The following is a 27,998-nucleotide window of genomic DNA, read 5'->3' on the forward strand; positions in this document are numbered from 1 at the left end:
CCAAACCATCTGACCTTTCTTTTTTTTTTTAAAGACTTTATTTAAAATTTTATAACATGAATACAATAAAGAATTACATTTAAATAGAATAGAAAAAAAATTTAAAAAGGTATGATTACAATATTACATCAGAAAACTACACAAAATAACCCCCCCCCCGTTAATTGTAACACAATATTAATAGTCTAACTTAAAATTAGTCCAACCCTCCCCCCCAAAATAAAGAGTGAAGAGTTAATAAAATTGATAATATTATATATGAAAAAAAAACCACTTACAAATAAGAGATAAAACTTAACCTAAAACAATTCTAACAACAAAAAAAATTGTCAATACTAAAATTTCACACTTATATATTTAAATCAAACTTAAATGCATATAATTAGCAAACGGAGTCCACTTTAACTTATAAAAAGACATCTTATCCTGAATTGAAAAAGATATCCTTTCCTTAGTCAAACAAAATTTCATTTCCAAATACCACTTATCTAAAGTTAGTATATTTCTATCTTTCCAAGTAAGTGCTATACATTTCTTAGCCACAACTAAAGCTAAATAAATAAATGAAATCTGATAATCCTCTAAACCTAAATCGATTAATGATTGTATGTTCCCTAATAAAAATATATCAGGATCTAATACAAGATGGATATTATATAAACTGTTAAAAACAGATTGAATACCTTTCCAAAACTGTTGCAATCAATCACAAAGCCAAACAGTATGCAAAAAAGTATTGGCCGTCTGATCACATCGAAAACAAGAATCCAACTTACTAAAACCAAATTTTTTTTAATTTCTCCGACGTTAAATATAACTGATGAATAAAATTATAATTAATCATCGCTAGTCTAGCATTAATTAATTTCCGAATACTATTCTGACAAATTTCCATCCAAGCTTCTTCAGCTATTTTATGTCCTAAATCTTTTTCCCATTTCAACTTATCTTTATCCCAGTCTTTTTTACTATCAATTTCTTGTAAAATACAATACAAATCAGATATATATCCCTTTTTTGGTATTGAAAGTACATATTCTTCAAAACTAGATTCAGGCAATAAAATCATATGTCGACCACATAACTGTTTTACAAAAGATCTTAAATGATAATATACAAATATAGAATTTGCACTACTTTCATATTTCCTTTGTAATTTGTCAAAGGAACAAAAACAACCCTCAGAAAAACAATCAGATAAATGTTTTGTTCCTTTCTTTTCCCATTGTTTCAAAGTGGCATTAGAGACCGTTAAAGGAACAAGTTGATTATTATATAATGGCAATCTTCCAGAATATATATTTTTAAGTCCCAATTTTTTAAGTTTACTTGTCCATAAATTCAAATCTGACCTTTCTTGATGGGCAACCCTCTCATCCCAGCAATTAGCCTGGAGAATCTTCTTTGGACTGTGTCCAATGCTAGTGTCATTTTTAACCAAAGGGCACCAAAACTGTGCATTCATTTGCAATAATTAGCATATCCTTTGTAATTGGAACTCTAATACCCTGCAAGTCAATCATTTGGATTTTTTTCAATAATTTTTCATCCGATGCATCTGCCTAAATAGTGACACTATAGGATGGCACAGATAGCACAACGTTATTACAGTGACAGTGAACCAAGTTTGAATCAGGTGCTGTCTATAAGGAGTTTGTACGTGTTCCCTGTATCTGTTTCCTTCGGGTGCTCTACTTTCCACCAACCCTTCAAATCATATAGAGTTTGTAGGTTAATTGGGGTATCTGGGTGGCACGGTCTCGTGGGCCAGAAGGGCCTGTTACTGTGCTGTATGTCTAAATTAAATTAACATTTATTCAAGTTGAATTGGACAGAGGGACGGATAGATGAAGTCAATGGATGGGAGGTTCATTTGTGTGATGGTCTGAGCTCTGTTAGAGCTACGCTTTCACTAGTAGCTGGACTCTATTAAGGACCAGTTTGCTCTTTGTCCAGATTTTGTTAAAAATATTATTAAAACCTAGTCATTATTGAAATGATGGATTTATTAATATGATAAATGTTTAGATAAAAATCTATTGAGTAAATGTCATAAAGCCTTGCTTTTTCGCTTCAGCACACGCAGAAATCTTCTGGAGCTGATGCCATGAATGCTTTGATACATTTTGGCTGCGTCTAAAACTGTGAAGTAATGGATATGGTCACAGACTGAGGTTTACAGTACTATTTTGGACTGTACAGATTCTTGAAGTTGGATGAGTCAGAGACCTTCATCTTCTATGCTTTATTAGTGATGACCCTCTGTTGGGGAAGATAGCAATGCCAACATTGGCATTAAAAATTGACATCCTTCTAATGTTGAATGAACCAATGATCCCAGGGGTAATGGTGGGATTGGGCTAATGCATACCCTTGAATGCTGACATCATCAATTTATTAGGGCAAGAGGATAACTGTTCACATGGGTAGCCTCTATTTCTATCTCCATGGAAAATTCAGCTTGGGAAGTAGCACATTTGATTCCATGGAGCCTTTTAAATTTAAATTTTAAATTTAGACATACATACAGCATGGTAATGAGTCTGAGCTGCCCAAGTTACACCCCACTAACCTATACCCCCAGTACGTTTGGAACAATGGGAGGAAACCGGAGCCCCTAGAGAAAACCCATGCAGACCATGGGGAGGACATACAAACTCCTTACAGACAGCATAGGATTCAAACCCTGGTACACTCTGGATCGCTAGTGCTGTAAGGGCACTGCACTCACGGCTATACCAACTGTGCCGCCAAAAGTAGACAGTTAATTCAATGCTCTGATTCCAAAGCAACTTGCAATATATTTGTGGATGTAGCAAATTCCCTAGCCCATTCCATTCCTCACTCTAGCACCCTCTCACCTAAACAATAACCCCAACTTGTCTTCCTTACTCTGGAATTTGTTTGCTCCAGTTTGGAGATAATATGTCATAACCCACTCATGATAGACCATCTCCATTTCCACCGTGTCTTGATTAAGCCTGGAAAGCAACATTATTTTCCTTACAAGATACAGAAAGTTCCAATTTATTCAAAGGTTACCAATAAAATCTTTAACATGGTGCAACTGGGTCTCAGCTTTCCGGTGAATACTATTGGATTCCTGCAGAAATGAATCCAACAGCCCCCTGAAATTTCTACTGAATGTTTGGACTTCCAGAACAAGTTATTCTCCACTCTTTCAATGAAGGTTTGAATTGAAAGGAAGATTAGAACCATAGAAGCATAGAACATTACAGCACAGAAATAGCCCCCTTGGCCCTTCTAGTCTGGGCCGAACCATTTTTTTTTGCCTAGTCCCACTGACCTGTACCCAGACCATAGATCTCTCCTATTCATATAGCTGTTCAAATTTGTATTAAATATTAAAATTGAGCCCATATTCATCATCTCAGCTGGCAGCTTGTTCCACATAGATACCACTCTTTGTGTGAAGAAGTACCCTCTCGCATTCCCAAAAACATTTGCCCTTTCACTCTTAACCCATGTCCTCTGGTTTGTATCTCAGTAGAAAAAGCCTATCTACATTTACTCTGTCTATCCCCCTCATAATTTTAAATATCTCTATGAAATCTCCTCTCATTTTTCTACATTCCAGGGAATAAAGTCATAACCTGTTTAACCTTTCCCTGTAACTCAGTTCCTGAAGTCCAGGAAACATCTTAATAAATCTTCTATCTTATTGATATCTTTCCTGTAGTCAGGTGACCAAAACTGCATATACTCCAAATTTGGCCTCAACAATGTCTTATACAATTTTACCATAACATTCCAACACCTATACTCAATATGTTGATTTATGAAGGCCAATATGCTGAAAGCTTTCTTTTCAACTCTATCCACCTGTGATGCCACTTTCAGAGAATTATGTATCTCTATTCCCGGGTCCCTCTGTACCTCCGCACTCATCAGTGCCCTACCATTCACCATGTAAATCCTTTTTTGGTTTTCCCTTCCAGAATGCAACACCTTTGTCCGCATTAAATTCCATCTTCCATTTTTCAGCCCATTTTCCAGCTGGTTTGTTGTCTACAACACTCCAATCTTAATGTCATCTGGAAACTTGCTGAACCAATTTACCACATTATCACCCAGATTATTGATATAGATGACAAACAACTGTGGTCCCAGCACCGATCCCTACTAGTCACAAGCCTCCAGTCTGAGAAGCAATTATCCACTACTACTCTCTGGCTTCTCCTGTCCAGCATTGTCGAATCCAGTTCACGACTTCACCATGAATACCGAACATCTGAACCTCCCTGACTAACCTCCCATATGGAACTTGTCAAAGGCCTTACCAAAGTCCATGTAGACAACATTCACAGCCTTTCCTTTTTGTCATCTTTCCTGGCAACCTCCTTGAAAAACTCAGCCAGATTGGTTAAACATGACCTACCAAGCACAAAGCCATGTGACTATCCCTAATCAGTTTCTGGCTATCCAAATCATTGTATATCCGATCTCGTAGAACATCGTCCAATAACTTACCTACTACTGATATCAGGCTCATTGGACTATAATTTCCAGGGTTACTTGGAGCCTTTTTTAAACAATGCAACAACGTGAGCTACCCTCCAATCCTCTGGCACCACACTCATGGTTAAGGACATTTTAAATATTTCTGCCAGAGCCCCTGCAATTTCTGCAATAGCCTCCCTCTAGGTCCAAAGGAATATCTTGCCAGGCCCTGTGGATTTATCCACCTTTATTTGCTTTAAGACAGCAAAGACTTCCTCCTCTTTAATCTGTATAGGTACCATGACCTCACTGCTTGCTTTCCTTACTGCCTGTTTCCTGAGTGAATACTGATTGAAAAAAAACACACACATTTAAGATTTCCCCCATCTCTTTTGGCTCCATACAAAGCCAACCACTCTGAACTTCAAAGCTCTTAATATACCTGTAAAAACCCTTAGAATTTTCCTTCACATTCTCGGCCAAAGCAACTTCATGTCTTTCTTTTCACCTTCCTGATTTCCTTCTTGAGGGTTTTCTTGCATTTTTTTAAATACTCCTCAAGTACCTCATTCGCTCCATGTTGCCTATATCTGCTACACACCTCTCTCTTCTTCCAAACCAGTTCCCCTCAAAAACCAAGATTCCCTCGGCCTGCAAACCTTGCCTTTAATCCTGGCTGGAACATACAAACTCTGTTCTCTCAAAATTTCACCTTTCAAGTTTCTCCACTTACCTTGCACATCCTTGGCGGAAAACATCTTATCCCAATCCACACATTCCAGATCCTTTCTTGTTTCCTCAAAATGATCCTTTCTCCAATTAGAATCTTGACCCAAGGCCTAGACCTGTCCTCCTCCATAATTAACTTGAAACTAATGGCATTATGATCACCCAAAAGGTTCCCCTACAGATACCTACGGTCACTTGACCGGTCTCATTCCCTAAAAGAAAGATTCATTCTCCTTCCTCTTCTGTATATTGATTTAGAAAACTTCTTGAACACATTTGACAAACTTCAAGCCATTCAGCCCTTTTACAGTATGGGACTCCCAGTCCCAGAATGACCACGTTTGTTCAAAAAACATACTAAGGTTGTAGGTCCTTTCGGTGCAAATTGGGCAGCATGGGCTTGTGGGCTGAAATGACCTGTCACCATTCTGTATGTCTAAATTTAAATTTTTAAATATGAAAAATTAAAATCCCATACTATCACAATCTTGGGCCTCCTGTAGCTGTCTGCTATCTCTCTACAGATTTGCTCCTCCAATTCTCATTGATTAATATACAACCCTTTGAGTGTGGTCATACTCTTCCCATTCCTCAGCTCCACTTATATAGCCTCAGTAGACGAGCCCTCTGGTCTGTTTTGCCTGACATTTTCCCAGTTGGGCAATGCCACTCCTCCCCTGTCATCCCCCTATTCTATCGTGTGTAAAGCCACGGAAGCCCGATTAAATGTCCACGAACTTTTATTTCTTCTTCGAAAGGTTTCCACGAAGCAGATCAAGACCTCCCTGCTCCCCGTCTCACTTGATGAAGGGATCAAGCCCAAAACATTGGTTATCTTTGCTGTACAGAGTACTCTGTTTGACCTTGTTATAGTACAGATTCTATCACCAATGTGTATATGTATAGTGTAGGATGATTGTGATTGGCTGAGAGCATAGCCACGCCTACTGGCAAGTCTTAAAGGGTTGCTCCTAGCCAGACCAGATCATTCTGAACTGGTCGACCTACATGTGATATGCTCCAGTATTCTAGTTAATAAAAGCCTTGGTTTGGATCAACAAGCCTTTGATTCTTTCGACGCGCTTTGTTGAGTTTCTCCAGCCTTGTGTCTTTACCAAGTCTAACTTTACTGGGTCTGCTCATTTTAATGAACTTCTTCCTCCCCAAATGTTAGACCTTTGTTCCTGGCCTATATTTACTTTCATCATAACTACTTTGAATTAGACATAGTTCAGGTCACAACTGGAATTTTTTTTGCAAGTTTTTTTTCCAACGTTCCTAAAATTGGTTCGAATGTGTTTGTAATTCAGTGATTCATTGCTAAAAAGTTTACAGAGCCAAGAGACATAACAAACATTTGGGGCTTGAGCCCTTCAGGAGCATACCATTTTCCTGCTCTCCCACCATTTTCTCTGACAACTGCTGACATTTTTCTCATACCTTGTGCTCCTCCCCTGCCATTTCTCTTTCCTCCCCCCCACCATTTGTGCGCCTCCCCTGCCATTTCTCTTTCCTCCCCCCCCCACCATTTGTGCGCCTCCCCTGCCATTTCTCTTCCACCCCACCATTTGTGCGCCTCCCCTGCCATTTCTCTTTCCCCCCCTCCCCACCATTTGTGCTCCTCCCCTGCCATTCCTCTTTCCCCCCCGGCCATTTGTGCTCCTCCCCTGCTATTTCTCTTCCCCCCACCATTGTGCTCCTCCCCTGCCATTTCTCTTCCCCCCCCCACCATTTGTGCTCCTCCCCCTGCCATTCCCCCCCCCCACCATTTGTGCTCCTCCCCTGCCATTTCTCTTTCCCACCCCCCCCACCATTTGTGCTCCTCCCCTGCCATTTCTCTTCCCCCCCCCCCACCACCATTTTGTTCAGGTAAATGCCTACATTTTGCTCAGACCGTGATAAAGGGTTCAAGCCCAAAACATATCTTTATCTTTGCTATACAAGGACACCGTTTGACCTGCTGAGTTTCTCCAGCTCTGTGTTTTTACTTCAGTCACAGTGTCTGCAGATTTTTGTGTTTTACTCCTTAATATCTTGTTATCCATTTCTTCACTAAAATGATTAACAGTGCTACTTTGTTTCTGGACTTTGCTCACTCATAAGGCTGGCAGTAGCTTTTAGTCTGAAACATAATTCACTCGTAATGCTGACAATGTTTTCTGTCCCATACCTTATCCATTAATGTTGCCGGCAGTGGTTTCTACCAGGTCAATTAATATTGCTGACTGCAGTTTCCATTCTGTACCTTGTCCATTAAAGCTAATGACAATATTTTTTTTGGCTGATCATACATGAAATCACAATATACTGATGCAAAACAGCATCAAATTCTGTTTGTAATGTACGAACAGCATATATAAGACTCAGTGTAATCTCACCTGAAGATTACTGTTATGGTTTTCACACAGGAGCTGTAGAAACCGTAAGATGGGCTGGATTATTGCCACCGCTGGACTTATTTCAGTTTCCTTCTGGCGGTGTTCAGTATCTGCTGATTTGTTCATATGTGATCTGTTACGGGTATCTTTTCCTAAATGAGAAACAAGCAATGATTCAAACCTATCACCAATAAAATTAGTATCGCTATGCAGTATTAGTGTCAAGCTCATTATGCAGTGCATGAAATCCCTTCATCTGTTACAAGAACAGATGTAAATGATTCATTAAAAGAGCAAACAAAGGGGTTATGTAAGGTGTTAATTTGCTCATCATCAATTTTGCACAGCATGAAATGAAGAGTTTTGAAGTTTCATGATTGCTAATTCTTTAAATCCCAGCTTTTACTTCATCCTGATACTTTTGATAAGCAGAAAGACACTAGCTGCAAAACAAAGCAATTATCTGGAAAAATGTAGACATTTAAGAATGAAGATGCCGGTTTTATTCTGAAATCTGCACTTTAGTTGTAATCTTATTACATTGCTATTCACCAAAAAAGTCACATGATCAAATACAGTGCAACTCCGATTATCCAGAATCAGATTCTCCAAAATCCTCATTTATCCGAAACAATTTTAAAATTTTGGATAAATTAGGATATCCAAAATAAATCAGGAATTCTCATTTATCCGAAATGTTTTCAGAGCCGAACTGACCTCACAGATTGAAAAAAAAATTCACTTGACGTGAAATTAGAACGACGATTGTCCTCGTTTCAGGTAACTCCCTCCCCTCTCCTTTTCCATTTCTTCTTTACCTACCCCTATCGACTTTTCTCTCCAACTCTCCCCCTCAAACTGCGTGTCGCTGCCTCCCAGCCGCAAGCAATCGGGAAAATTCCTTGTCCTGGCGTCATCAAGGAGAGTGGCCTTCCAGAAAGAAGTGGGACCTCAGGCTCAGTGGCGTTCCTTTCCCTCTCTCCTTCCTCGGCTTACTGTCGCACACGCACAGCGGACTCCTCAGTGTGCATGTGCAGGAGACTTAGAGGAGACTCAGGCATCAGGCGCTTCAGTGACCGGGCAGACGAGATCCCATCGACTTGCCAGTGTGTGTTCTACCAGCCCGGGAAGCCTCCCCAGGGATCAGAGGCAACGGTGAGGATCTGTCGGTGAATCATCTGCGGCGTTGCGACTAGCATTTTTTTTGGTGAGAATTAAACATTATTTTAATGCTTAAAAAGCCTTCCCTTGCTGTCTGTTGCAGTTTAACATTGATATAAGTAATTTGCTGTTGCTACAGGGCTATTTTTTTTTTTTAAATGATTACTTATCCGAAAAAAAATATTTATCCGACATTGGCCCAGTCCCGACCATTTTGGATAATCGGAGTTGTACTGCAATACATTTTTGGCCTTATGTTTTCCGAATGTTTTCAATGTCACCAATTAAAGTTGACCATTGTTAAAAAAAAAACATATTTCTTATAAAGATTGAGTCAGAATCAAATGCTGTACTCAGATAAAAGTTAAAGGTAAAGGTTCCATTATTGTCACATAATACAACATTTACAATGTTACTTGAATGAAATTTTTTAACTTCTGTCAACCATAAAACAGAGAGAGAGTCGCCATAGAGCAAGAAGGGACAAGTCAGCCAAGACAAGGGATTTTGAAATGCTTCTAAGGGCTCAGATCATTGATCTAAGCTGTCTTTTCCTTGACTCATGCCATTAATTTACAGCACGTGGAGATATTCTTCCTCCTCCTCTGGGTCTCATCCATCTCCTCCAGATCTGTGTCGAGAAACCAGATCAGCAGCTCATTAAGATCCTGAGCCATCCTGAAATCTGCCACTGTGGAGCTGATTGGACACAATTCATGTGAAGCAGTATCTTTGCAGTCACTGCTCGATGAAAATTGTCAACTAATAAGCACCTGAAGGTGAAACCTGTTTTTGCAACTTGAGGTAAACTCAAATTTTGGTGATCAGAAATTGGGACAGACCTTACCCATGGCAACTTTCAAAGAGTCAGGACCTTCTGCGACATCATAAAATTAACATCTTTTTTTCCCTCCTTTCACTGAAATGTTACTGGCTGGTCTCTGAACACAGATTTCTTTCACTGGTCCCTTTTCTACTGGCACCCTGTCCCACCAATTAACTGGGAATTTACTGGAACAGGGTCCAGTGGAAAAGGAACATTGTCTGAATGCCGGTGTCAAATGACGATATTTCATGCCGGGGATTAACGACCTCTACCCCTACTCACATCCCTCACTCTTTGCTGATGTCAGCAAGCTGATAAAACCAGTAGAAAAGGGGCAGCAGAAAATCACCTGCTTCCAGTTGACGGTAGAACACTCCGATCCCCGGAAATGAATCGTGTTCAGTGGAAAAGAAATTAGTGTCCCAGTTAAGGGTGGCCCAGCAGAAACAGCACAAAGGGCTTCCTATCCTGGGACACTGCACACCCAATTAACTGGGATGCCAGTGGAAAAGGGGCTACTGAGTCTTAGAGGGATTCTAAAACAAGAGGGCATAACTTAAGGATAAAAGGGTGTCACTTTAAAACAGATGCAGAAAATTTTCTTCAGTCAGAGGGTCGTGAGTCTGCGGAACCTGTTGCCACATGCGGCTGTGGAAATGAGGTTGTTCAGTGTATTTAAGACAGAGACTGACAGGTATTTGATTAGTCAGGGAATGAAGGGTAATGGAGAGAAAGCCGGGGAGTTCGGCTGAATGGGTGAATGGGATCTGCTCGATTAGAATGACGGAGCAGACTCGATGGGCCAACTTCTGATCCTATATCTTGTGATGTCAGAAAAATCACATTCTTGATTACCTTTAAAGCAGTACTGAATTATCTATTACAGTACATTTTCAATTATCCAAAAACCACTTCACTGAAATCCTCAGTTATCCAAAAAAAATTCAGTGGTGACATGAAGTCACAAGTTGATAAAAAAAAAATGTACCTGCCGTGCTCAAGTGGGACTCTGATGCACTGTTAGCACCATTTTGTATTTAACAGAGCTCTCGTCTACTCAAGTGTACTCAAAGTAAGAATTAAATTTTATTTCATGCTTGTAAAACCTTCCCTTGTTCTTTGTTGTTGTTTTATGCTGATGCTACTGGGCTGGGATCAGAGCGGGGACCTTGGGCTCCCGGGGATGGTTTGGTGATGGCGGTGGGGAGGCTTCGGGGATTGGAGCGGGGCCTCTGACTCCTGGGCAGAGGTGGGGAAGTGTCAGGGATCAGTGGCGGCTGATACAAGTATTCTGCTGTTGTTACTGGGATGCTTAAAGCCATTTCTCAGTTATCCGAAAAATGCAGTTAACCAATACACATCCAGTCCCGACCGTTTCAGATAATTGGAAACATACTGTAAAATAAACAAACTGGAGAAACTCAGCAGGTCAAGCAAGTAGCATCATTGCACTCTACTGTGTCTATCCTGTTGATCTGTTTCGTAGTTTGAGTGGATTCAACAGTTAGTGAAAATACTCTAACCTTTCAGACCAGCTGTTGGGATGGGAGGTGTTTTATCCTGTGGATCCTTTGCCATTTTGCTTCCCTGGTCATTCATGTTGACTGAAACAGTTGCTTTGATTTCTTGTTGAGCAGCCTTAATGCGATTATGAAGCACTTTAAAAAACTTCTCTGATTTCCTGTCATTGGTCATGAGAACATGGAAGGAATTCTGGAGACAAAATATGTGCATATTAGCAAGTACAGGATTCAGGAAAGCTCATAGATCAAGAAACAAGAGGTTCAGACACACAAGAGATTGCAGATGCTGGAATCTGGAGCAACAAACAATGCACTGTAGTGGATCGAACAGCGTCAGTGGAAGATTAAATATCGTTTCTTAAATTTAGACATGCAGCCAATAAGCCCGATTACACCCAATTATCCAACACCCCGGTATGTTTTGAATGCTGGGAGGAAATGGGAGAACCTAGAAGAAACCATGCAGACATGGGGAAAACATACAAACTCCTTACAAAGAGTGCAGGATTCGAACCTCGGTCCCGATCGATGGCACTGTAACAGCGTCGCACCAACTGCAGCGCTAACAGTGATAGAGGATTGTCAACACTCTGGATCAGAACCCTTCATCAAAATGGAGAGCACAGAGGGAAGAGAAGCACACTATAATGTCAGGATGGGATGGTGGTTCCACGGAGGGGTGAAGGATGATGAACAGATGGTGGGGGGTCCGGGGAATGGAAGAGGCAGATGATTGGCAGAGGCCAGACAGAGGGAGAGCGATCCAAGAGAAAAAAAAGGGACAGATAGAAAAAGATAAATAAAGGGTGGAGTAGAATAGGGTTTAATTGTGAAGACCAAGGCTACCAGTGCTGGAATCTGACATGGAGGTGAGAAAGGGAGCAGTAAAAGAAGAGGTGACAAACAAATTGGACCAGAGAGAACTGAATGGGAGATGGAATAAACATTTATTTGTCTCAATATAAATTCTGTTTCCAATGCACTGGAGATGCTCCACATTCTTGGAAAACCATTTTGTTGTTGTGAAAGATCTTCTTTTCAGAAAGTGTTTGTATTTAAATCACTGTCCATTTCAGATTTAATAGTGGTTTCTGTTTTGAGAAAAATGTCAAAACGGAAACATTTTTAAAAAATATATAAACGGCAGTATGATTAGTTAAATTACTCAGAAATAATTCTGGAGCAGAATAGTTTTAATAAGAATAATAATTGCAAAAATAATTAATGAACTAAAAAGATTTTTTTTTCACAACACTGGCCTTCCACACAAAAATAAACTCATGGTCATAAAATATTAATTGTAAATGTGATGAAGGAAAAGAGCTTTGAACAGGTTCACGTAGAGTTGAACGGAGAGCCAATGGATTAGATATGAGATTTTACCTGACAAGAGTCATTATGGAGTACGGAAAATGTACAGCAAGTACTGTGAATATCTACCATATTTACCAGTTTATAGCACGATCCTCAAAACTTCAAAATGTCACCTAAAAAATCAGGATTGCCTCAGATTTCAGATTTTTTGTCAGAGTACATACATGACATCACATAGATTCCTTTTTCCTGTAGGTGTGGCAGAATTACCCCTAATTGATGGTGCAAAAATAAACTGTACACAGTGTAAACATGTAAATAAAAAAAACTGTAAACAGATAACAAATGTAAACAAACTGACTGTGGAATACAGAGAGAGAACAAAGAAAATCATTCAATAAAGAGAACAAGAGTCCTTAAATGAGTCTCTGATTGAGTTTGTCGTTGAGGATTCTGATGGTGGAGGGGTACCAGCTGTTCCTGAACCTAGTGGTGCGAGTCTTGTGGCACCTAGACGTCTTTCCTGATGGTAGCAGTGTGTGCTAGGAAGTGTGGGTCTTTGAGGATTGCTGTTCCCCTCCAAAGGACATTAAAGCCCAGGACATTATAGGCAAAATGCACACAATAATAGGGAGAGATTTGCCTGTAAAGTCCTGGCTGTGTCCACTGCCTTCTGGAGGGCTTTACGCTCAAGGGTATTGTTGTTCCCATAACAGACTGTGATGCAGCCAGTCAGCACACTTTTTGCCACACGACGCTTCCTACACCAGGACAAAAATCCAAATCTTGACAGCGAAGTCTCAACACTGCCATCCTCCCACCAGCTCCGACGCAATCTTGCGAGTGTCTTGTTAATTATCAATGAAGTCTGAGCACTCCCCCGTGGGGGGTCCATCAGACTGCAGTCGGCTCTATACAGGCTTGAAACAACCTGTTACAGAAGCTGACAGTAGTTTATTTTATTTTTAAAATGCCAATAAAATTTAAAACCTTTACAAAGGAATTTGGCATTAAAATGTTATTTGTCTTTAACATATCTACTGGTCAGCAGTGATGCCAGATTGGGGGATGGATGGTCATTCTAAATAAAGGGTATCACTCAAAATCAACATTTTAAGTGAAAATTTGTCCTATACATAAATAACTCTATACACAAGGATATAAGGTATTTGTTTTAAATAGATGATAAAATTTGTGTGGTGTACAGTCATTATTTATTTTTGCCTTAACTAAGTGCAGGTAAATCTACTCTATAATATCCCAAAAGAACAATTCAGATTTAATTCACTGATGGAAAGTGCCACCATTGAGTTCTATCACACCCAAGTGGCATTGATATCTCTAATCAATAAAATACAATGTCATATCAATCATTTATCTTAATTAATATTCATTACTTCAATGAGTGATTGGCCACAAAGCTGATTATTAATGTCATTAATACTATTGAGTACCTGAATTTCTGTGTTTCCTCCATCTAGTAAGGCAATGGCTAATAAAACACTCTCCTGGAAAACCTTATCACTCTTAGAGTTTATGATGAGGTCTGCAACCAGTTTTGTAGCTCCTTCTCGATCAAGGCGACACTGGATAGGGACTATTAAACTCCAGTCTTGTGGCTTATCAGGATCTTGCACAAGAATAAAATTAAATCTTAATATTTTCAGTAAATGTATGAAAATTAAAAATACAAAGTTATGCAACAGCAAATAATCTTTATAAATGATCCAGAAACATAAATGTAAAATGGCATTTTCATTTGGAAAATAAAGTAATGAAGTGCTATTTAATACAGCTATGGTTGAATTGCAGAAAATAATTTGTGCTAAATAGGAATGAGACTATTAATCTCTGTTTTTTTCTCTCCTCCCAGGCTTCTGTGTGGTCAGTAGAGCGGCATATCTGCACTTTATATCTGCATGCACCTCAAAGCCAAGGATCTCCAACACCAGACACTTCAAAGTCCAGGAGAAATCCAACCAGTTCTGCTGCTTGCTTTCTGCAAGGCCCCAAGCAAGATCAATGATGCAACATCAGTGTTCTCACCAAGGCTAACCCAAGCTTCAAGGTTCCAATTCTACTCAACTTCTAGCAGACTATATTGTTCTCATCCGGAAACAGAAGTTCCACATTGAGTGGAAACAGAAATGTCCGCGGATGCTGTGATTGTACTAAAAATGCACAGAAATGCTGGAGGAAGTCAACCAGTCTTGCAGTGTCCATAGGAGGTAAAGATGTAAAGACCCGAGTCCAAAACATCGATAATACATCTTTATCTCAACTGACTAATCTGTGCAAATCCCTGGTCCACAAATGTTAAGAATGGAAGGCTCCAAAAACGTTGACTAATTGGTGGTTGTTTTCCACATATCCACCATCAGGAACTGCACTGGAATTAATCATTCTCAATTGTGAGGAGGGACATAAATGACAGGTCACCAGTTTGGAGTTAGTGGTAAGAATGAATTTCAACCCATTTATATCAATTAATATGTAGATTAAACAAATATTTGATGTAGTGGTTGTTTTTAAACCATGTTTTTGTTTTAAAATATAAATTTGGTATTAATATTACACGAGAATATAAAATAGACTTTCTACAATTGCACAAGCATAGGAGAGCCCCAATTGGCTAACATACATAACTATGTAGAATTTCTACCAAAGTGCTTTGTGAGACAATACTCCCTTTTTGTTTACTAGCATTCAACTGTGGGTTAACCTTCTTTTTTCTGTGATGCAGAACCAACTTTCTGAGTAACCTTGACTTAGTGTGGCCACTTTTGAATGTTTTTTTTTAAATACCCAAATATGCAGTCAAAAATGACCCCAACGCTTCTTTGTTGTTTCTCCTTTGCTCCTACTTATTTCTGTGGCTGGTGGCCCATCGCTACACACAGAGACAACCATAGCCTGGAGAGTCAAGCCCTAGTCAATCTATGGACATGGCCCTTTTGTGAAAGGTATCTAAGAATTCACTACAGTAGAATCACAGTAAGAGGTTCAACTTGACTGGTTGTTATGTTAATACCTGCAAAGCAAAGATCGCTGGAATCATTTTTTGAGTTTGACTTCTTGTTATAAAGGTAGCTGCTCAGAAGTGATTTTCTCAAATTATTTCCCTGTGGGGGAAAGAAAATAACATAAGATCAGCACTGAAGTTAAGAGTTCAAACATTTATAAATGTGTCACCTTAACTGTCACTTCCTTTAATTTGGAAAGGTTAAACTCAAGAGTTCTGTCAAGAGTGCTTGTTGATGAGCTGAAACATCTTTCGATGCAAACCCAAGAACCAAATGGCTTAACTGAAGAACAATTTTAGTTCTTTATTCCTAAAATTTCAGGACATGAATTCTTCATGCAAGTACGCCCCATGACAAGACCAAAAAAAAAGCAGGAAGCTCCTTCTCCCAGGGCTGATCTTGCATGTCATTCATTTTCCAGCCTGATTTAGTGTCAAAATGCATATTGGTCTTCAAACAACTGTTTGCATAACAATTTAAAAATTCAAATTCCAGATGTTGGAAAGATGAAATAAAATGATAAAAATGCTGGAAAGACATCAGAATAGCCAGCATGTGTGTAAAGAGAAACTATTAATGTTTCTGGTTTGGGGATCTTCATCTAAAATTGGACATGAATGCTAACTCCGATTCTTTATCAATATACATGTCTGCTTAAGGTCACCACCACTTCACATTTTTAATAACCCAAGTTATACCTTGCGAGGAGTTTCATTATGTCACCAATTACTCTTGAAAACTTCTACAGGTGTACCATGGACAGCATTCTGGCTGGTTGCATCACTGTCTGGTTAAGAGGTGCCAATGCTCAGGCAAGATAAAATCCCCAGAGGGTTAACTCGGCCTGCGACATCATGGGCACCAGTCTTCACTCCATCTACGAGGAGGTCTTGTCTCAAGAAAGCAGCCTCTATCCTCAGACCCCACCACCCAGGACATGCCCTCTTCATTCTGCTATCATCAGGAAAAAGGGACAGGAGCCTGAAGATGAGCACTCAGCGGCACAAGGAGAGCTTCTTCCCCTCCATCATCCGAATGAACATTGAACCATAGACACTTCCTTTGACTTTTTCTTGCACTATTTTTATTCATACAAATGTTTGCATTGGTCATGACAAAGAATTTCTGATCCTGAAATGTGGCCTTTTTTTTTTCTTAACTCTGTATAAGCAACAAGAGGTGCACAGATATATATTTTTGCTTTTACCCGATCACCATAGCTGCTCTTTTTGACCAACATTTCTTGAAGGATGCGGAGAACTTTGATGCAGAGTTTTTCTTCTGTTAACATGAGGTCCTTAGTGTGTTCAATTAGCCTGAGAAATAAAGAGATCAATGTGATTTTAGGACTAAAATGTTGGCAGTATTCCCTTCCACCTTGGCCACAGAGTGCTGAAACGATGCCTGATTCCTCATGAAGTTGCATACAGAACTTGCAAGCGACATTGGCATTACAGTGGAAGCAATTATTTTAATACAGAGGCATTTGTCACAGAGACGAATGCCCTTGGGGGAAACTTGATAAAGTTTATTTTACATGAGTTGTGAATACTTCCAATACCAGGCATGATAATGCACCACATAATTGTGATCTTCTACACTGAGGTGCCAATAACCTCCGCTCAAACTCATTTCAATATAGACTTTTAACATGGTTATCAAGTCTTTGAAGTTGTAAAAGAAGTTTAAAAAAAACCATATTTTCTTCAAGAATTCAGTTAAGATTGTGACCACTAGTTGCACTCAAACAGGACGCTGAATCCTGTGGTGAGCCACTACGATTCACAGATTAATTCCAAACTGGGAACATATTCTGAAAAATTTTCCATCTCACCCTGGCCCAGGCAGCTGTTCCCATGAGCTTCAAGATTGCCACCATCGTGCCAGTGCTGAAGCGTCCCACCGCCACAAGTCTTAATGGTTTCTGTCCAGTTGTGCTCACCCCCTTCATGGCAAAGTGCTTTGAGAGACTGGTTTTAATCACATTTGAAATTCTGCTTGCCAATCACCCTGCCTATCGTATCAACAGGTCAACTGAGGATGTCATTCCCATGGCACTTCACTCTGCCTTGACCCACTTGGACAGCTCTCAACTCTTATGTCAGGATCGCTTCTCGGCCTTTTGGCTAAGATCAAGTGTAGTATCTGTTCTTATCAGTTTAATATCTGATACGTCCCTTATCTAGGGACCAAAAAGAAAAGATAAAAATTTTTTAAAAAAAAGATAAACTCTTATGTCAGAATGCTGTCCATTGACTTTAGTTTGGCATTTAATACTGAGATGCCCACCAAACTGATTGCAAAACTTTGCCAGCTTGGTATCAGCTCATCCCTCTGTAATTTGACCTTGGACTTTCTGACTAACAGACCCCAATCTGCGAAGTGAGGCAATCTCTTCTTTTCCATTCTCACTTTGAACACTGGTATCCCCCCGGGCCGAGTGCTGAACCCTCTCCTGTATTCCCTTTTCACCTACGACTGCGTTCATGTATAGGGTTCTAATTCCATAAACAAATTCGCAAATGACACCATGGTGGTTGGCCTGATCTGAGGGGAGGATGAAATGGCCTATGGGGATGAATTCCAGCACCTGCCCACTTGGGGTTGTGGTGGAACGTGTATCAAGCTTTAAGTTCCTTGGCGTCCACATTTCTGATGATCTCACCTGATCCCTGAACTCCTTCATTCTGATCAAAAGGCACAACTGTGTCTTTATTTTCTAGGGAGCATAAAGAAAGTATACCTCTGTCCCAGGATTTTTACCTCATTGAGAGCATCTCAGTGTGGTTTGGCATGTCTTGGATTGGACCGTAAAGCACTTTAGTGGGTAGTGAAAACTGCCCAGCGGATTATTGGCATTCAATGGCCCATCATTGAGAACATCTGTCAGCATCACTGTCTGGGCAGGGTGAGGAGCACCATCAAGGATGCATCACACCCAAAAATTATGGACTTTTTACTCTTCTCCCATCCAGTAGGCGCGACAGGAGCCTCTGCTCTCGACCAGCAGACTTAAGAAGAGCTTCCCCACCCCCCCGAACCTTAAATCACAGCACCGAGTGGTTCTGCACTTACTGTCAATACTTTTGTAAATTTTTGCTTGCTGAATGCACTTGATTTTATTTGCATGTACCTGTAGTTATTTGGATATAGCACTACTTCTTTCCAACTTCTGGTTGGACGCTAGTTATATTTCATTGGCTTTTTATTTTACTGGCACAATGACAATGAAGTTGAATTTAATCTAATTCTGATGTGTATGCTTCCAGATGGTAGAGATTAAAGAGAGAATAATTATACCTAAAAAAATCTGAGTTGATACAGTCTACATCCATAATGTGGCCATATTATAGATTGAATATTTAAACTATTTGTCAGGATGATAATCAAGTTAATTACGCTGTTCTTGTACTTATTTTTCCTCAATGTGACTGTAGCTTCTTTGGTATGTATTCTACCACACCGCTGACTTTAACCTTAAAGAAGGTGAGAAAACTTTAAAGGGCCAAGAGGTGTGCCATTCACCCTCGACACAATATTTGTTTCACTGAAAATCAAAAAAAGCGGTTAGGATTTCTCCAGTTAGGAAGTCATTGACCCAAATATTACCTGCCACACAACAGTCCAGCCTTTGCCAAGCAAAAGTCCAAGCTGTTGCATTATTTCTAACTGTGAAACCATTCATAAAAAGAACTTTGCCAATGGCAGAGATGATAATCACCCCATGACATTGATTATAGTTATCCAACTATTTTAAACATCTTCCTATGTCTTAATAATTGAGAATTTTTACGATGCAACACAACAAAGTCATCTCCAAAGGAGGTTCTCTCTCAGTGTCCTAGTGATTGACAGCAGCAGGCTGTGACAGCAGGAGCAGTGAGTAGCCTATTAATATGTAAACTGAAGAATTTTCTTAGTAATGCTATTTATATCTCATGACATTTTATAACATTGGAATAGGACTGCTGTCATACAGGTAAATATAGCAGCTAATTTCCACTAAAGATCCACCAGACAAAAACATTTTGAGGGTGCTATTTGTAGCATCAATGGTGAGACCAGGACCCACAGGAGAACAAAGCCTCATATGGGAGGCTGCTGTTCATTCACTTCAACTCAGTGTTGAATATGATCATTCCCCAGAGGCTAGAGGAGAAGCTGCCCTTGCTGGGATCCAACACCCCTCTCTGTAACTGGGTTCTGGACTTTCTAACGCAAAGACCACAATCTGTCCTAGTCAGTAGCAGATCGTCGAGTACCAGCGCATCTCCGGGCTGGGTGCTCAGCTGCTCCTGCTCACTCTATGAACTCACAATTGCGTCGCTAGGTCCAGCTCCAACAGTGTCATCAGGTCTGCAGATGACACAACAGTCATTGGCCTCACCAGCAACAACAATGAGTCGCACTGCAGAGAAGAGAAAATCTGTGGTGCAAGAGTAACAACCTAAGCCTCAATAATGATGAGACGAAGGAGATGATCGTAGACTTCAGGAGGACCAGGGATGACCACTCTCCACTACACATCAATAACGGTAGTGGAGAGCGCCAAGTTCCTTGGAGGTCACTTAACAAGTGACCTATCGTCGACACACATCTCTCTGCTCACTTGTCAGGAAGGGGCAACAGTGACTACACTTCTGTTGGCCACTAGCATGTCAATCTTTTGTAGGAGCTCTTTCGAGACCATCTTGGCTGGCGAGTGAGGTTGCTGCAGAGAACTGCTTGGCGGTCAATCCACAGGACCATAAGAGTGGCAGAGAAGATCACTGGAGTCTTGCTTCCTCCCCCCACCCCCCCACCAAATCAATGTGATCTATCAGGATCGTTACCTGAAGGACCCCTTCCACCCTACACACAGGATCTTTCAGCTGCTCTTGTCGGAAAGAGATACAAGAGCATCAGAGCCAGCACCACTAAGCTGAGGAACAGATTCTTCCCATGGGCAGTGAGAATCCTGAACAACCAAAGGAACTGTTCATACTAACCATTCAAGACTTTCCAATTCATGAATCAATATTTATTTATTTATATGACAACTTGTCCTGCATGTGTATTGTTGTCTATACATGTGTTAAGTCTGGTTGTGTGCCTGCGTACTTTACACTGAGGACTGGAGAATGTTGTTTTGTCGAGTTGTACTTGTGCAATCAGATGACAAAAAACACAAATCTGTCTACTTCATTCTCCTCATTGAAACTTCATAACCAGGCTCTGTAATGTTGCAGAAAATTGTGAACACTAGAGATAAGAGACTCTGTTTTCCTTCCTCTATCACCAAAATGCCTTGTTTTGGAGATTAAAGCAGGTGTACCATGGAGAGCATTCTGGCTAGTTGCATCATTGCCTGGTATGGAAGTGCCAAATCTCAGGACAAAAAAAAAATTGAGGATTGTTAACGCGGCCTGCGACTTCACTCCATCAAGGACATCTATGAGGCTGTGTCTTAAAAAAATAAGCAGGCTCTATCCTCAAAGACTCCCACCACCCAGAAACACCCTCTTCACTCTGCTACCAACAGGAAAAAGGTATAGGAGCCTAAAGACGAGCACTCAATGGCACAAGGACAGCTTTCTTCCCGCTGCCATCAGATTCCTGAATGATCAATGAACCCAAGACACTGCCTTACTTTTTGCGCACTGCTTTTATTTTAAAGCCATTAATGTTGTAAGATGGTTATAATATGAACATCGGCCTGTGATGCAGCCACAAAACTCCAAATTTCTGTTCATGACAAAAAATTGTGATTCTGGAAACAAAAATCAAACAGCACCACCCAGAAAAAAATTGCAATACTCAAAATCCTGATTTATACTGCACAATCCATTTAGTTTCACATAAAGTACATTTGGCTACACAATAAAGAATCATTTTGTACTATTTGAGCAGCAAAGCAATGGATTGGATTTTTTTTTTAAATTTGGTATATTCCAACAACTCCTTTACTAAATTTATTCATCTAATATAAGCAATGTTTAGAAGATGGTTGTTTCAAGTACTTATACACTTTTGCATACAATTATACTTGGGAATTGAAAGGCATGATATTTTATTACATAAAATAATGGTCATGTTAAAATGAGTTACTAGATGCAAGTTTATAGCTGACAAACTGAGTTTGATTATTGGAACAGAGTCTAATTCCACCACTTTATTTTTCATTCAATGCTTAGTCACTTTGGCAAAAACCTGTTACCTTATCAGCTGCAAAGTAGTCCAAAATGGAGCCTTACAGTGCATGCAGCTCTGACAGGGATTTTCAAATATTCCCATTCAGAACTATTAAAATTCAACCTCAGAACCAGAACCATATAAGGATGTCCTAAGATCTTTGGCAGACCTTGGAATTGAAAGAATCGGCAGTCTCCATTGGACTGCGGAGCCTTTAAACAGACGGTGCTCAGGCACGTTCAACACCACGGGAGTTTAAACAGCCAGCAATCAGGCCATCTAAACTTCACGGGAGTCACAAACAGCAGACACTTAGTACATTTAAACATCCTGGGAGATTTAAAGGGACACTATATGGACCATATAAACACCATGGGAACTACCAGCAGTGGACCAACATAAAGAAGACCCAACCATGTGCTACAGTTTAAGCTGAGATGCCGGGCCCTGAGGCTTCCACTCCCTGCCGTCCTCCTGGCCAATATACAATCCTTGGAGAGCAAACTTGATGAACTCCAAGCCAGACTTGAACATCAGAGAGACATCTGGGAATGCTGTGTGATGTGCTTTACAGAAAAATGACTAAATGCAGATATTCCAGACACGGTGCTGCAACCCAAGGACTATACCCTCCAACACACTGACCAGACCCCGGCATCAGGTAAAACCAAGGAAGGTGGCGCTCGTGTCATCAACAATTCATCATGGTGCACAAACGTCACAGTCATGTCCCAGTCTGCTCCCCTGACCTGGAACATCTGGTGATCATGTACCTCTCATAGTACCTGCTGAGGGTGTTGAATGTTGGAGAAGGAGGGGGAATTTGATAAAGGTATACAAAATTATGAGAGATATAGATAGAATAAATACAAGCAGGCTTTTTGCACTGAGGTCGGGTGAGCTACAAATGAGAAGACACTGGTTAAGGGTAAAAGGTGAAATGCTTCAGGGGAATATTTGGGGGAACTTCTTGATTCAGAGGATGGTGAGTGTGAAACGAGCTGCCAGTAGAAGTGGCGGATATGTCTTCGATTTTAACATTTAAGAGATATTTGGATGGGTACATGGATGGGAAGAGTATGAAGAGCTTTGCTCCAGGTGCAGCATTATGGGACTAGACTGAAAAATAGTTTGGCATGGACTAAATGGGACAAACAGCCTGTGCTATAGTGTTCTAAGGTCATAGGTTAGAATGTGCAAACTCTTTGTAAACATTATCCATATTCCTTGGAACTGTGAGGCTTATTTTTTCTCTCTCTCTCTATTTTCCACTGAACCAAAATTAACCACCAAATTAAATGGCCATTTAAGAATTATTGTGAAATCTTGCTGTTCCTTTCCCGAGTAAACTGCGTTGAAAATAAAGGCCTCAAATGTATTCTGAATTGTTTATGCTCTCTGGAGTTTAGGAGGGGAGTTGGTCTCATTGAATAATGTATAGTTGTGAGCAGGCTTGGACATATGAGAGAGTGGATGGAATGAGGATATTTTATTCAAGGGGGGAGGTTCCAACCTGGGTCAGTGTCAATATGAGGGGGCCGAAAAGTAAGAACGAGGTAGGAAAGATGTGGAAACTATAGAGAGAGTGCAAAGGAGATTTACCAGGATGTTGCATGGATTGGAAAATGTCTGATGAGGCAAGATTAGCAGAGCTAGGACTTTTCTCTTCAAAGCAAAGAAGGACAAGAGATGAATTAATAGAAGTCTACAAGATTCTGAGAGGCATAGATAAGGTAGACAACCATAGCATTTTTCCCAGGGGGAATAAGCAAACACCAGAGGACATCAGTACAAAGTGAAGGGAGGAACGTTTAGGTGAGATATCAGGGGTGAGTATTTTAAACACAGAGCTGTGGGTAACTGGAATGCCTTATCAGGGGTGACGTTGGAGGCTGAAATATTAGGGGCATTTAAGAGTCTGCATATGGATGAAAGAAAAATAGAGGGGTTACGGTGTAGGAAAGGTTTAGTGTATTTTTTTTTAATTTGGAATATATAGGACTTCACATCGAGGGTGAAGTAATGTTCTGTAATGTGCTGTAATGTTCTATTTTCTATGAGGTGAGGGAGAAATTCACTTGGATGAATTGAGAATCTATCTCGAGAGTTCTAATTCTTGTAGAACTCTGGGACCCTGAAGCACATGCAACTGTGCTCTTGGTCATAAAGTATCAAAGCTGAAATGGATCTTTAGGTGGAATTAAAGGTTCTAAGGATTGATCTGGAAAGTGAATTTGAAACATTAGACTTAAATGGGGAGGGACAGACAGGATATACCTACTCTTATTTGAAGAAACATGAGCCACAACAGGAGGTCAGACAGTCAGAAGTGAAGTTGGGACTACTCTTTCATTAAATGAGGAAGTTCAAAACTTCTGTACCTTCTGCTCGATGACAGCTGCGAGAAAAGATTATGTCCAGAGCAATGGAGGTCCTTTGTGCTGTTGGCTGCCTTTTTGAGGACCAGATGCATTCTCAAATCTCTCAAAATCATATTCTGTTTTGATTTTAATGTAACCTCTTTATTTATGCTTTTTTTAACTTCAAGGTGGCAAGAAAATTACCTAGTCCATTGACAGCATATTATCTGCATGAAAAATGCCAATTAATTTTGAAGAAGTACTTTCTTATTTTTTGGTAAGACAATTAGAGTAATGTACATTTCCAGTGTCTTTTTTTTTTACAATTACAATGGAGTAACAGGCCCTGTCAGCCCATAAGCCCAATTAATCTACAAACCATTATGTTTTAGAGGGTGGGAGGAACAGGAGCACTGAGAGAAAGCACATGTCAACAAGGGGAGAGCATACAAGCTCCTTACAGACAGCACCAGATTCAAACTCAGGTCAATGGCACTATAATAACATCGCGCTATTTGGTGTTAGCATTGCACTCAGTAGAAATTGAATATCTTTTTCACTCGGCCTTACTTCATGAATTGGTGTATTATCACATTTCAAGACAGCTTTATTCTGCTTTTTTTTCAAGTGTCAACCCCATTCCCAAGTACTTACTTAAAGATAAACTTTCCACTTTCACACCGCTCCCTAGCTTCTGTTCCTTCCATGAACAGCAGCTCTGGCTTATGCATGACATCAACAAGAACAGAGAGCTCAGCCTCCACCAATGGCTGTAGCCGATCTTCCAGAGTTGCAATGATGTCCTGCAGAAGTTCAAACAGGGATGAGTATCAGAACCGGAAACAAACTGAAGACCCAAGTGCCTCCATCATACAGGCGCCACTCAGCAAACCAAGTACAGAGTCCAGTTGTTCATGAGTTTTAAACAATTACCTGCAATGTAGCAAGAAAAACATAAGTACAAGGGTTGGGATGTTGGAGTTGTATAAGACAATCATGAGGCTGCACTTGAGTACACAGTTCAGGTCACCTCCCAGCAGGATGGATGTGGCAGCAATAGAGGGCTGAAAAGATTTACCAGGATATTGCCCGGAATGGAGGGCCGTCAGACTAGGGGAAAGAATAATGAGGATGAGTGTCTGTAGGAGGCTGAGAGATAACATTACCAAGGTTTCTAAAACTTTAATGGGCATAGATAGGATAGTCAAAATATTCTCATCCCAGAGAGAAAAGTCCAGAGTTTGAGACTTAAAGATGAGAAAATTTAAAAGAAGATCTTCAAGTCAAGCTTTCCACATAGGGAGAGGGGCATGGCTGGAATGAATTGTCAAAGGAGATGGTGGAGGCAGATAGTATTTCAAAGTTTAAAATGCATCTGGACAGATAGTTGAATAGCAAAGACCTAGCCTATAATGGATGACTGATCCTGGACACACAACACCTCATCATTAGTCAGGAAGGTGCAGTAGTCCCTACATTTCAATAGTGAGGTTGAGGAGGCATGGCTCCCAGATCCCTTGACAACATTTAACAGAAGCACAACTGAGAGTATCTAGAGTTGCTGTATCATTGTGTGGTATGGTCAATGCACCAAAATGAAAACTGCCAGGCTGGGAAATAACTTCTCCCCACAGACTATGAGAATGGTGAATGGTATCCTTGGGTCTCGTATCAATGAAACAAGTAAATTATTCTGAAATATTCACACATATTTCTTTCATATTACATTTTTTGGGTATAACATGCTGTGTGTATTATATGTGTGTGCATCATGGTCCGGAGAAATGCTGTTTCATCTGGTTGGATACATTCAGTCAGATGGTAATAAACAAACTTAACAGCCGGCATGGATGTGGTTGGTCAATAGGGCTTGTTTCTGTGCTGTGTGACATATCCGATAAATAGTTCCATGAGATGATCTGACAGCAAATGAGCTGATTCACAGAAAATAGTTTATACACTAGAAGTCTGTAAATCTAATCAGCTCGGGGATTGGATCAGTTAGATTTTTGGACTTTCAGGCATTATTTTTAAAATTCAAATTTAAGGAGAAATAAAGAAGAAATGAACCGGAAAATTTTGATTTTTTTTCCATTAGTAAATACAGCATACTTCATTTATTAAAACAAGCAGTTTTAGAGAAAAAAGAAAATGCCACTGTGAATCTGTGGCGCTTTCACATGCACGCATGAACACAAAAGCCCACTAAATTTGAAGTTTGAGAGGTTTTGAAACGTGCGGATTTTTGGGTAGAACAGATTTCTGGCATCTGGATCTTTGGACTTCTACAGTTTACAAATTTATCGGCTCTCCTCATGGAGAAAATGGGTCTAGAATTTGCTTCAATTATATTTGCCTGCTATATTAGCCCAAAAGAAGAGGATTGGAAAGAACCATAGGATGTTGTAGATTAGTCATTTTCATATTCAGGAAGGGAAAACCAGATGTACATGATCCGGTGATCATTGGGGGAACAGAGGTGAAGAGGGTGAGCAAATCCAAGTTCTTGGAAGTCACTATTTCCAAGGATCTTTCCTGGACCCAACACACTAATGGCATCATGAAGAAAGTACGTCAGCACCTCTACTTCCTCAGGAGTTTGTGGAGGTTTAGTACGTCATCTGAAATCCTGGCAAATTTCTACATATGGTGGAAAGTGCGCTGACCAGCTGTATCAAGGCCTGGTATGGGGATATCAATACCCTTGAGCATAAAGTCCTCCAAAATGGGGGCACAGCCTAGGACATCACAGGCAAACCACCCCCCCCCCCCACCCACTCCATTGAGAACACCTACAGGGAACCCTACCATCAGAGAGAAATAGCAATCATTGAGGAAGCACATCACACAGCATATGCTCTATTCTCGCTGCTACCCTCAGGAAAGGGGTATAGGTAACACAAGACTTGCACCTCCAGGTTCACGAACAGCTCCATTACCAGTCTCCTCAACAACAAACTCAAACGGCATCTCAATTAAGGACTCTTTTGCACTTGATTGATTCTTTTTAAATTTCTCTCTGAATTGCAGTCAGTTTGTTTAGATTTAAATATCTGTTTACACTTATTTGTTTATATGTGTTCGCTGCATGCAGTTTTTTTTTTTGCACTACCAATAAGTGGTATTCTGCCTTGACTGAAGGAAAAAGAATCTCAGGGTTTTATGTAATGCCATGTATGTACTCTGACAATAAAATTGAAATCTGTTCTGTTTGTTTTCAAATTAAAAAGTTATCAGAAATGTTAAAAAAATAAACTCAAAGTCATTTTATTTAATCTGCCAAGAAAGGATTGGCCTGCAGAGATATAGACTGGGAAATTAATTGGAGGTGAAAACTCTCCCTGCAGAAGTGGATACCAAACGTCACCACTCAGGTGTGGGGGACTCAGGTATTGGAGAAAGATGGTGGGATCTGTGGAAAGCAAGGCAAATGAAGTAGGCCCAGCATTGAGATAGTAGTTTGAGAGGATTCTCAGAGCTAGAAGGGGTCCTGAAGAGCTGAAGGCTTTTGAATAAGTATCAGAGGTTTGGATCTGGAGCTCGACTTGCTGATTAATCGAAGAGGAGCACTGGAGGTGAATCCACAGATGTAAGGGGCACCAGGCAATGCTAATGGCTTGTCTTTGTCTCCCTTACAGCAGGCAAATTTTATCATGTATGCTACATTTTTTAATGTATTATTACGTGACAATAAAAGGAACCTTTGTAGACGCACTCCTTGAACCTTGACGGAGGACTCTCTGATTTTCAGGCTGTTCCTGGAGGTGCAAACACAGTCTGACATCCTGGACCTCTAGAATATCATCAACTCAGCACTTAGGTCTGCTTGAAACTTGAGTTCTTCCAGCACATAGATGTCCGTGTAGGAATGCTACCTGGCAAATTCCGGGCTGCAGGAGAATGCGCTGAGGGACGCATTGAGGCTTGGTGCAGAAATGTGAGACTCAGTGGGTCATGACCACAATCGAGAGACCTTTCATTACCGGCTAAGACTGAGGGGAAACCCCTCAAACAACGGAGCAGGGAGTAACGACAAGATGCCACAGGGGTGG

The 27,998-nt window shown here is 40.4% G+C and overlaps 1 protein-coding gene and 1 non-coding gene across 5 annotated transcripts in view; one reads left to right on the forward strand and one right to left on the reverse strand.

Annotated features, from left to right (window-relative positions):
- Nucleotides 1-27,998, reverse strand: part of itpr3 (inositol 1,4,5-trisphosphate receptor, type 3) — a 263,225-nt gene that overhangs the window by 51,328 nt on the left and 183,899 nt on the right. For all 4 annotated transcript variants that reach the window (XR_011358441.1, XM_069941706.1, XM_069941707.1 and 1 more), the window contains exons 36-41: nt 24,601-24,749; nt 16,623-16,731; nt 15,424-15,514; nt 13,847-14,022; nt 11,079-11,268; nt 7,569-7,720 (exon numbers count right to left, since the gene is read on the reverse strand). Coding sequence is in view for 3 of the 4 variants with exons in the window: in XM_069941706.1 (XP_069797807.1) it covers nt 7,569-7,720; nt 11,079-11,268; nt 13,847-14,022; nt 15,424-15,514; nt 16,623-16,731; nt 24,601-24,749 (867 nt within the window). In the remaining variant the exon portion in view is untranslated. The remainder of the gene's footprint in view (nt 1-7,568; nt 7,721-11,078; nt 11,269-13,846; nt 14,023-15,423; nt 15,515-16,622; nt 16,732-24,600; nt 24,750-27,998) is intronic.
- LOC138765565 (U2 spliceosomal RNA) lies at nt 17,522-17,709 on the forward strand. Its single transcript, XR_011358566.1, has one exon. It is a non-coding gene; the product is annotated as a U2 spliceosomal RNA (small nuclear RNA).

The sequence above is a fragment of the Narcine bancroftii genome, chromosome 5, assembly GCF_036971445.1.
Source record: "Narcine bancroftii isolate sNarBan1 chromosome 5, sNarBan1.hap1, whole genome shotgun sequence".
Lineage (NCBI taxonomy): Eukaryota > Metazoa > Chordata > Chondrichthyes > Torpediniformes > Narcinidae > Narcine > Narcine bancroftii.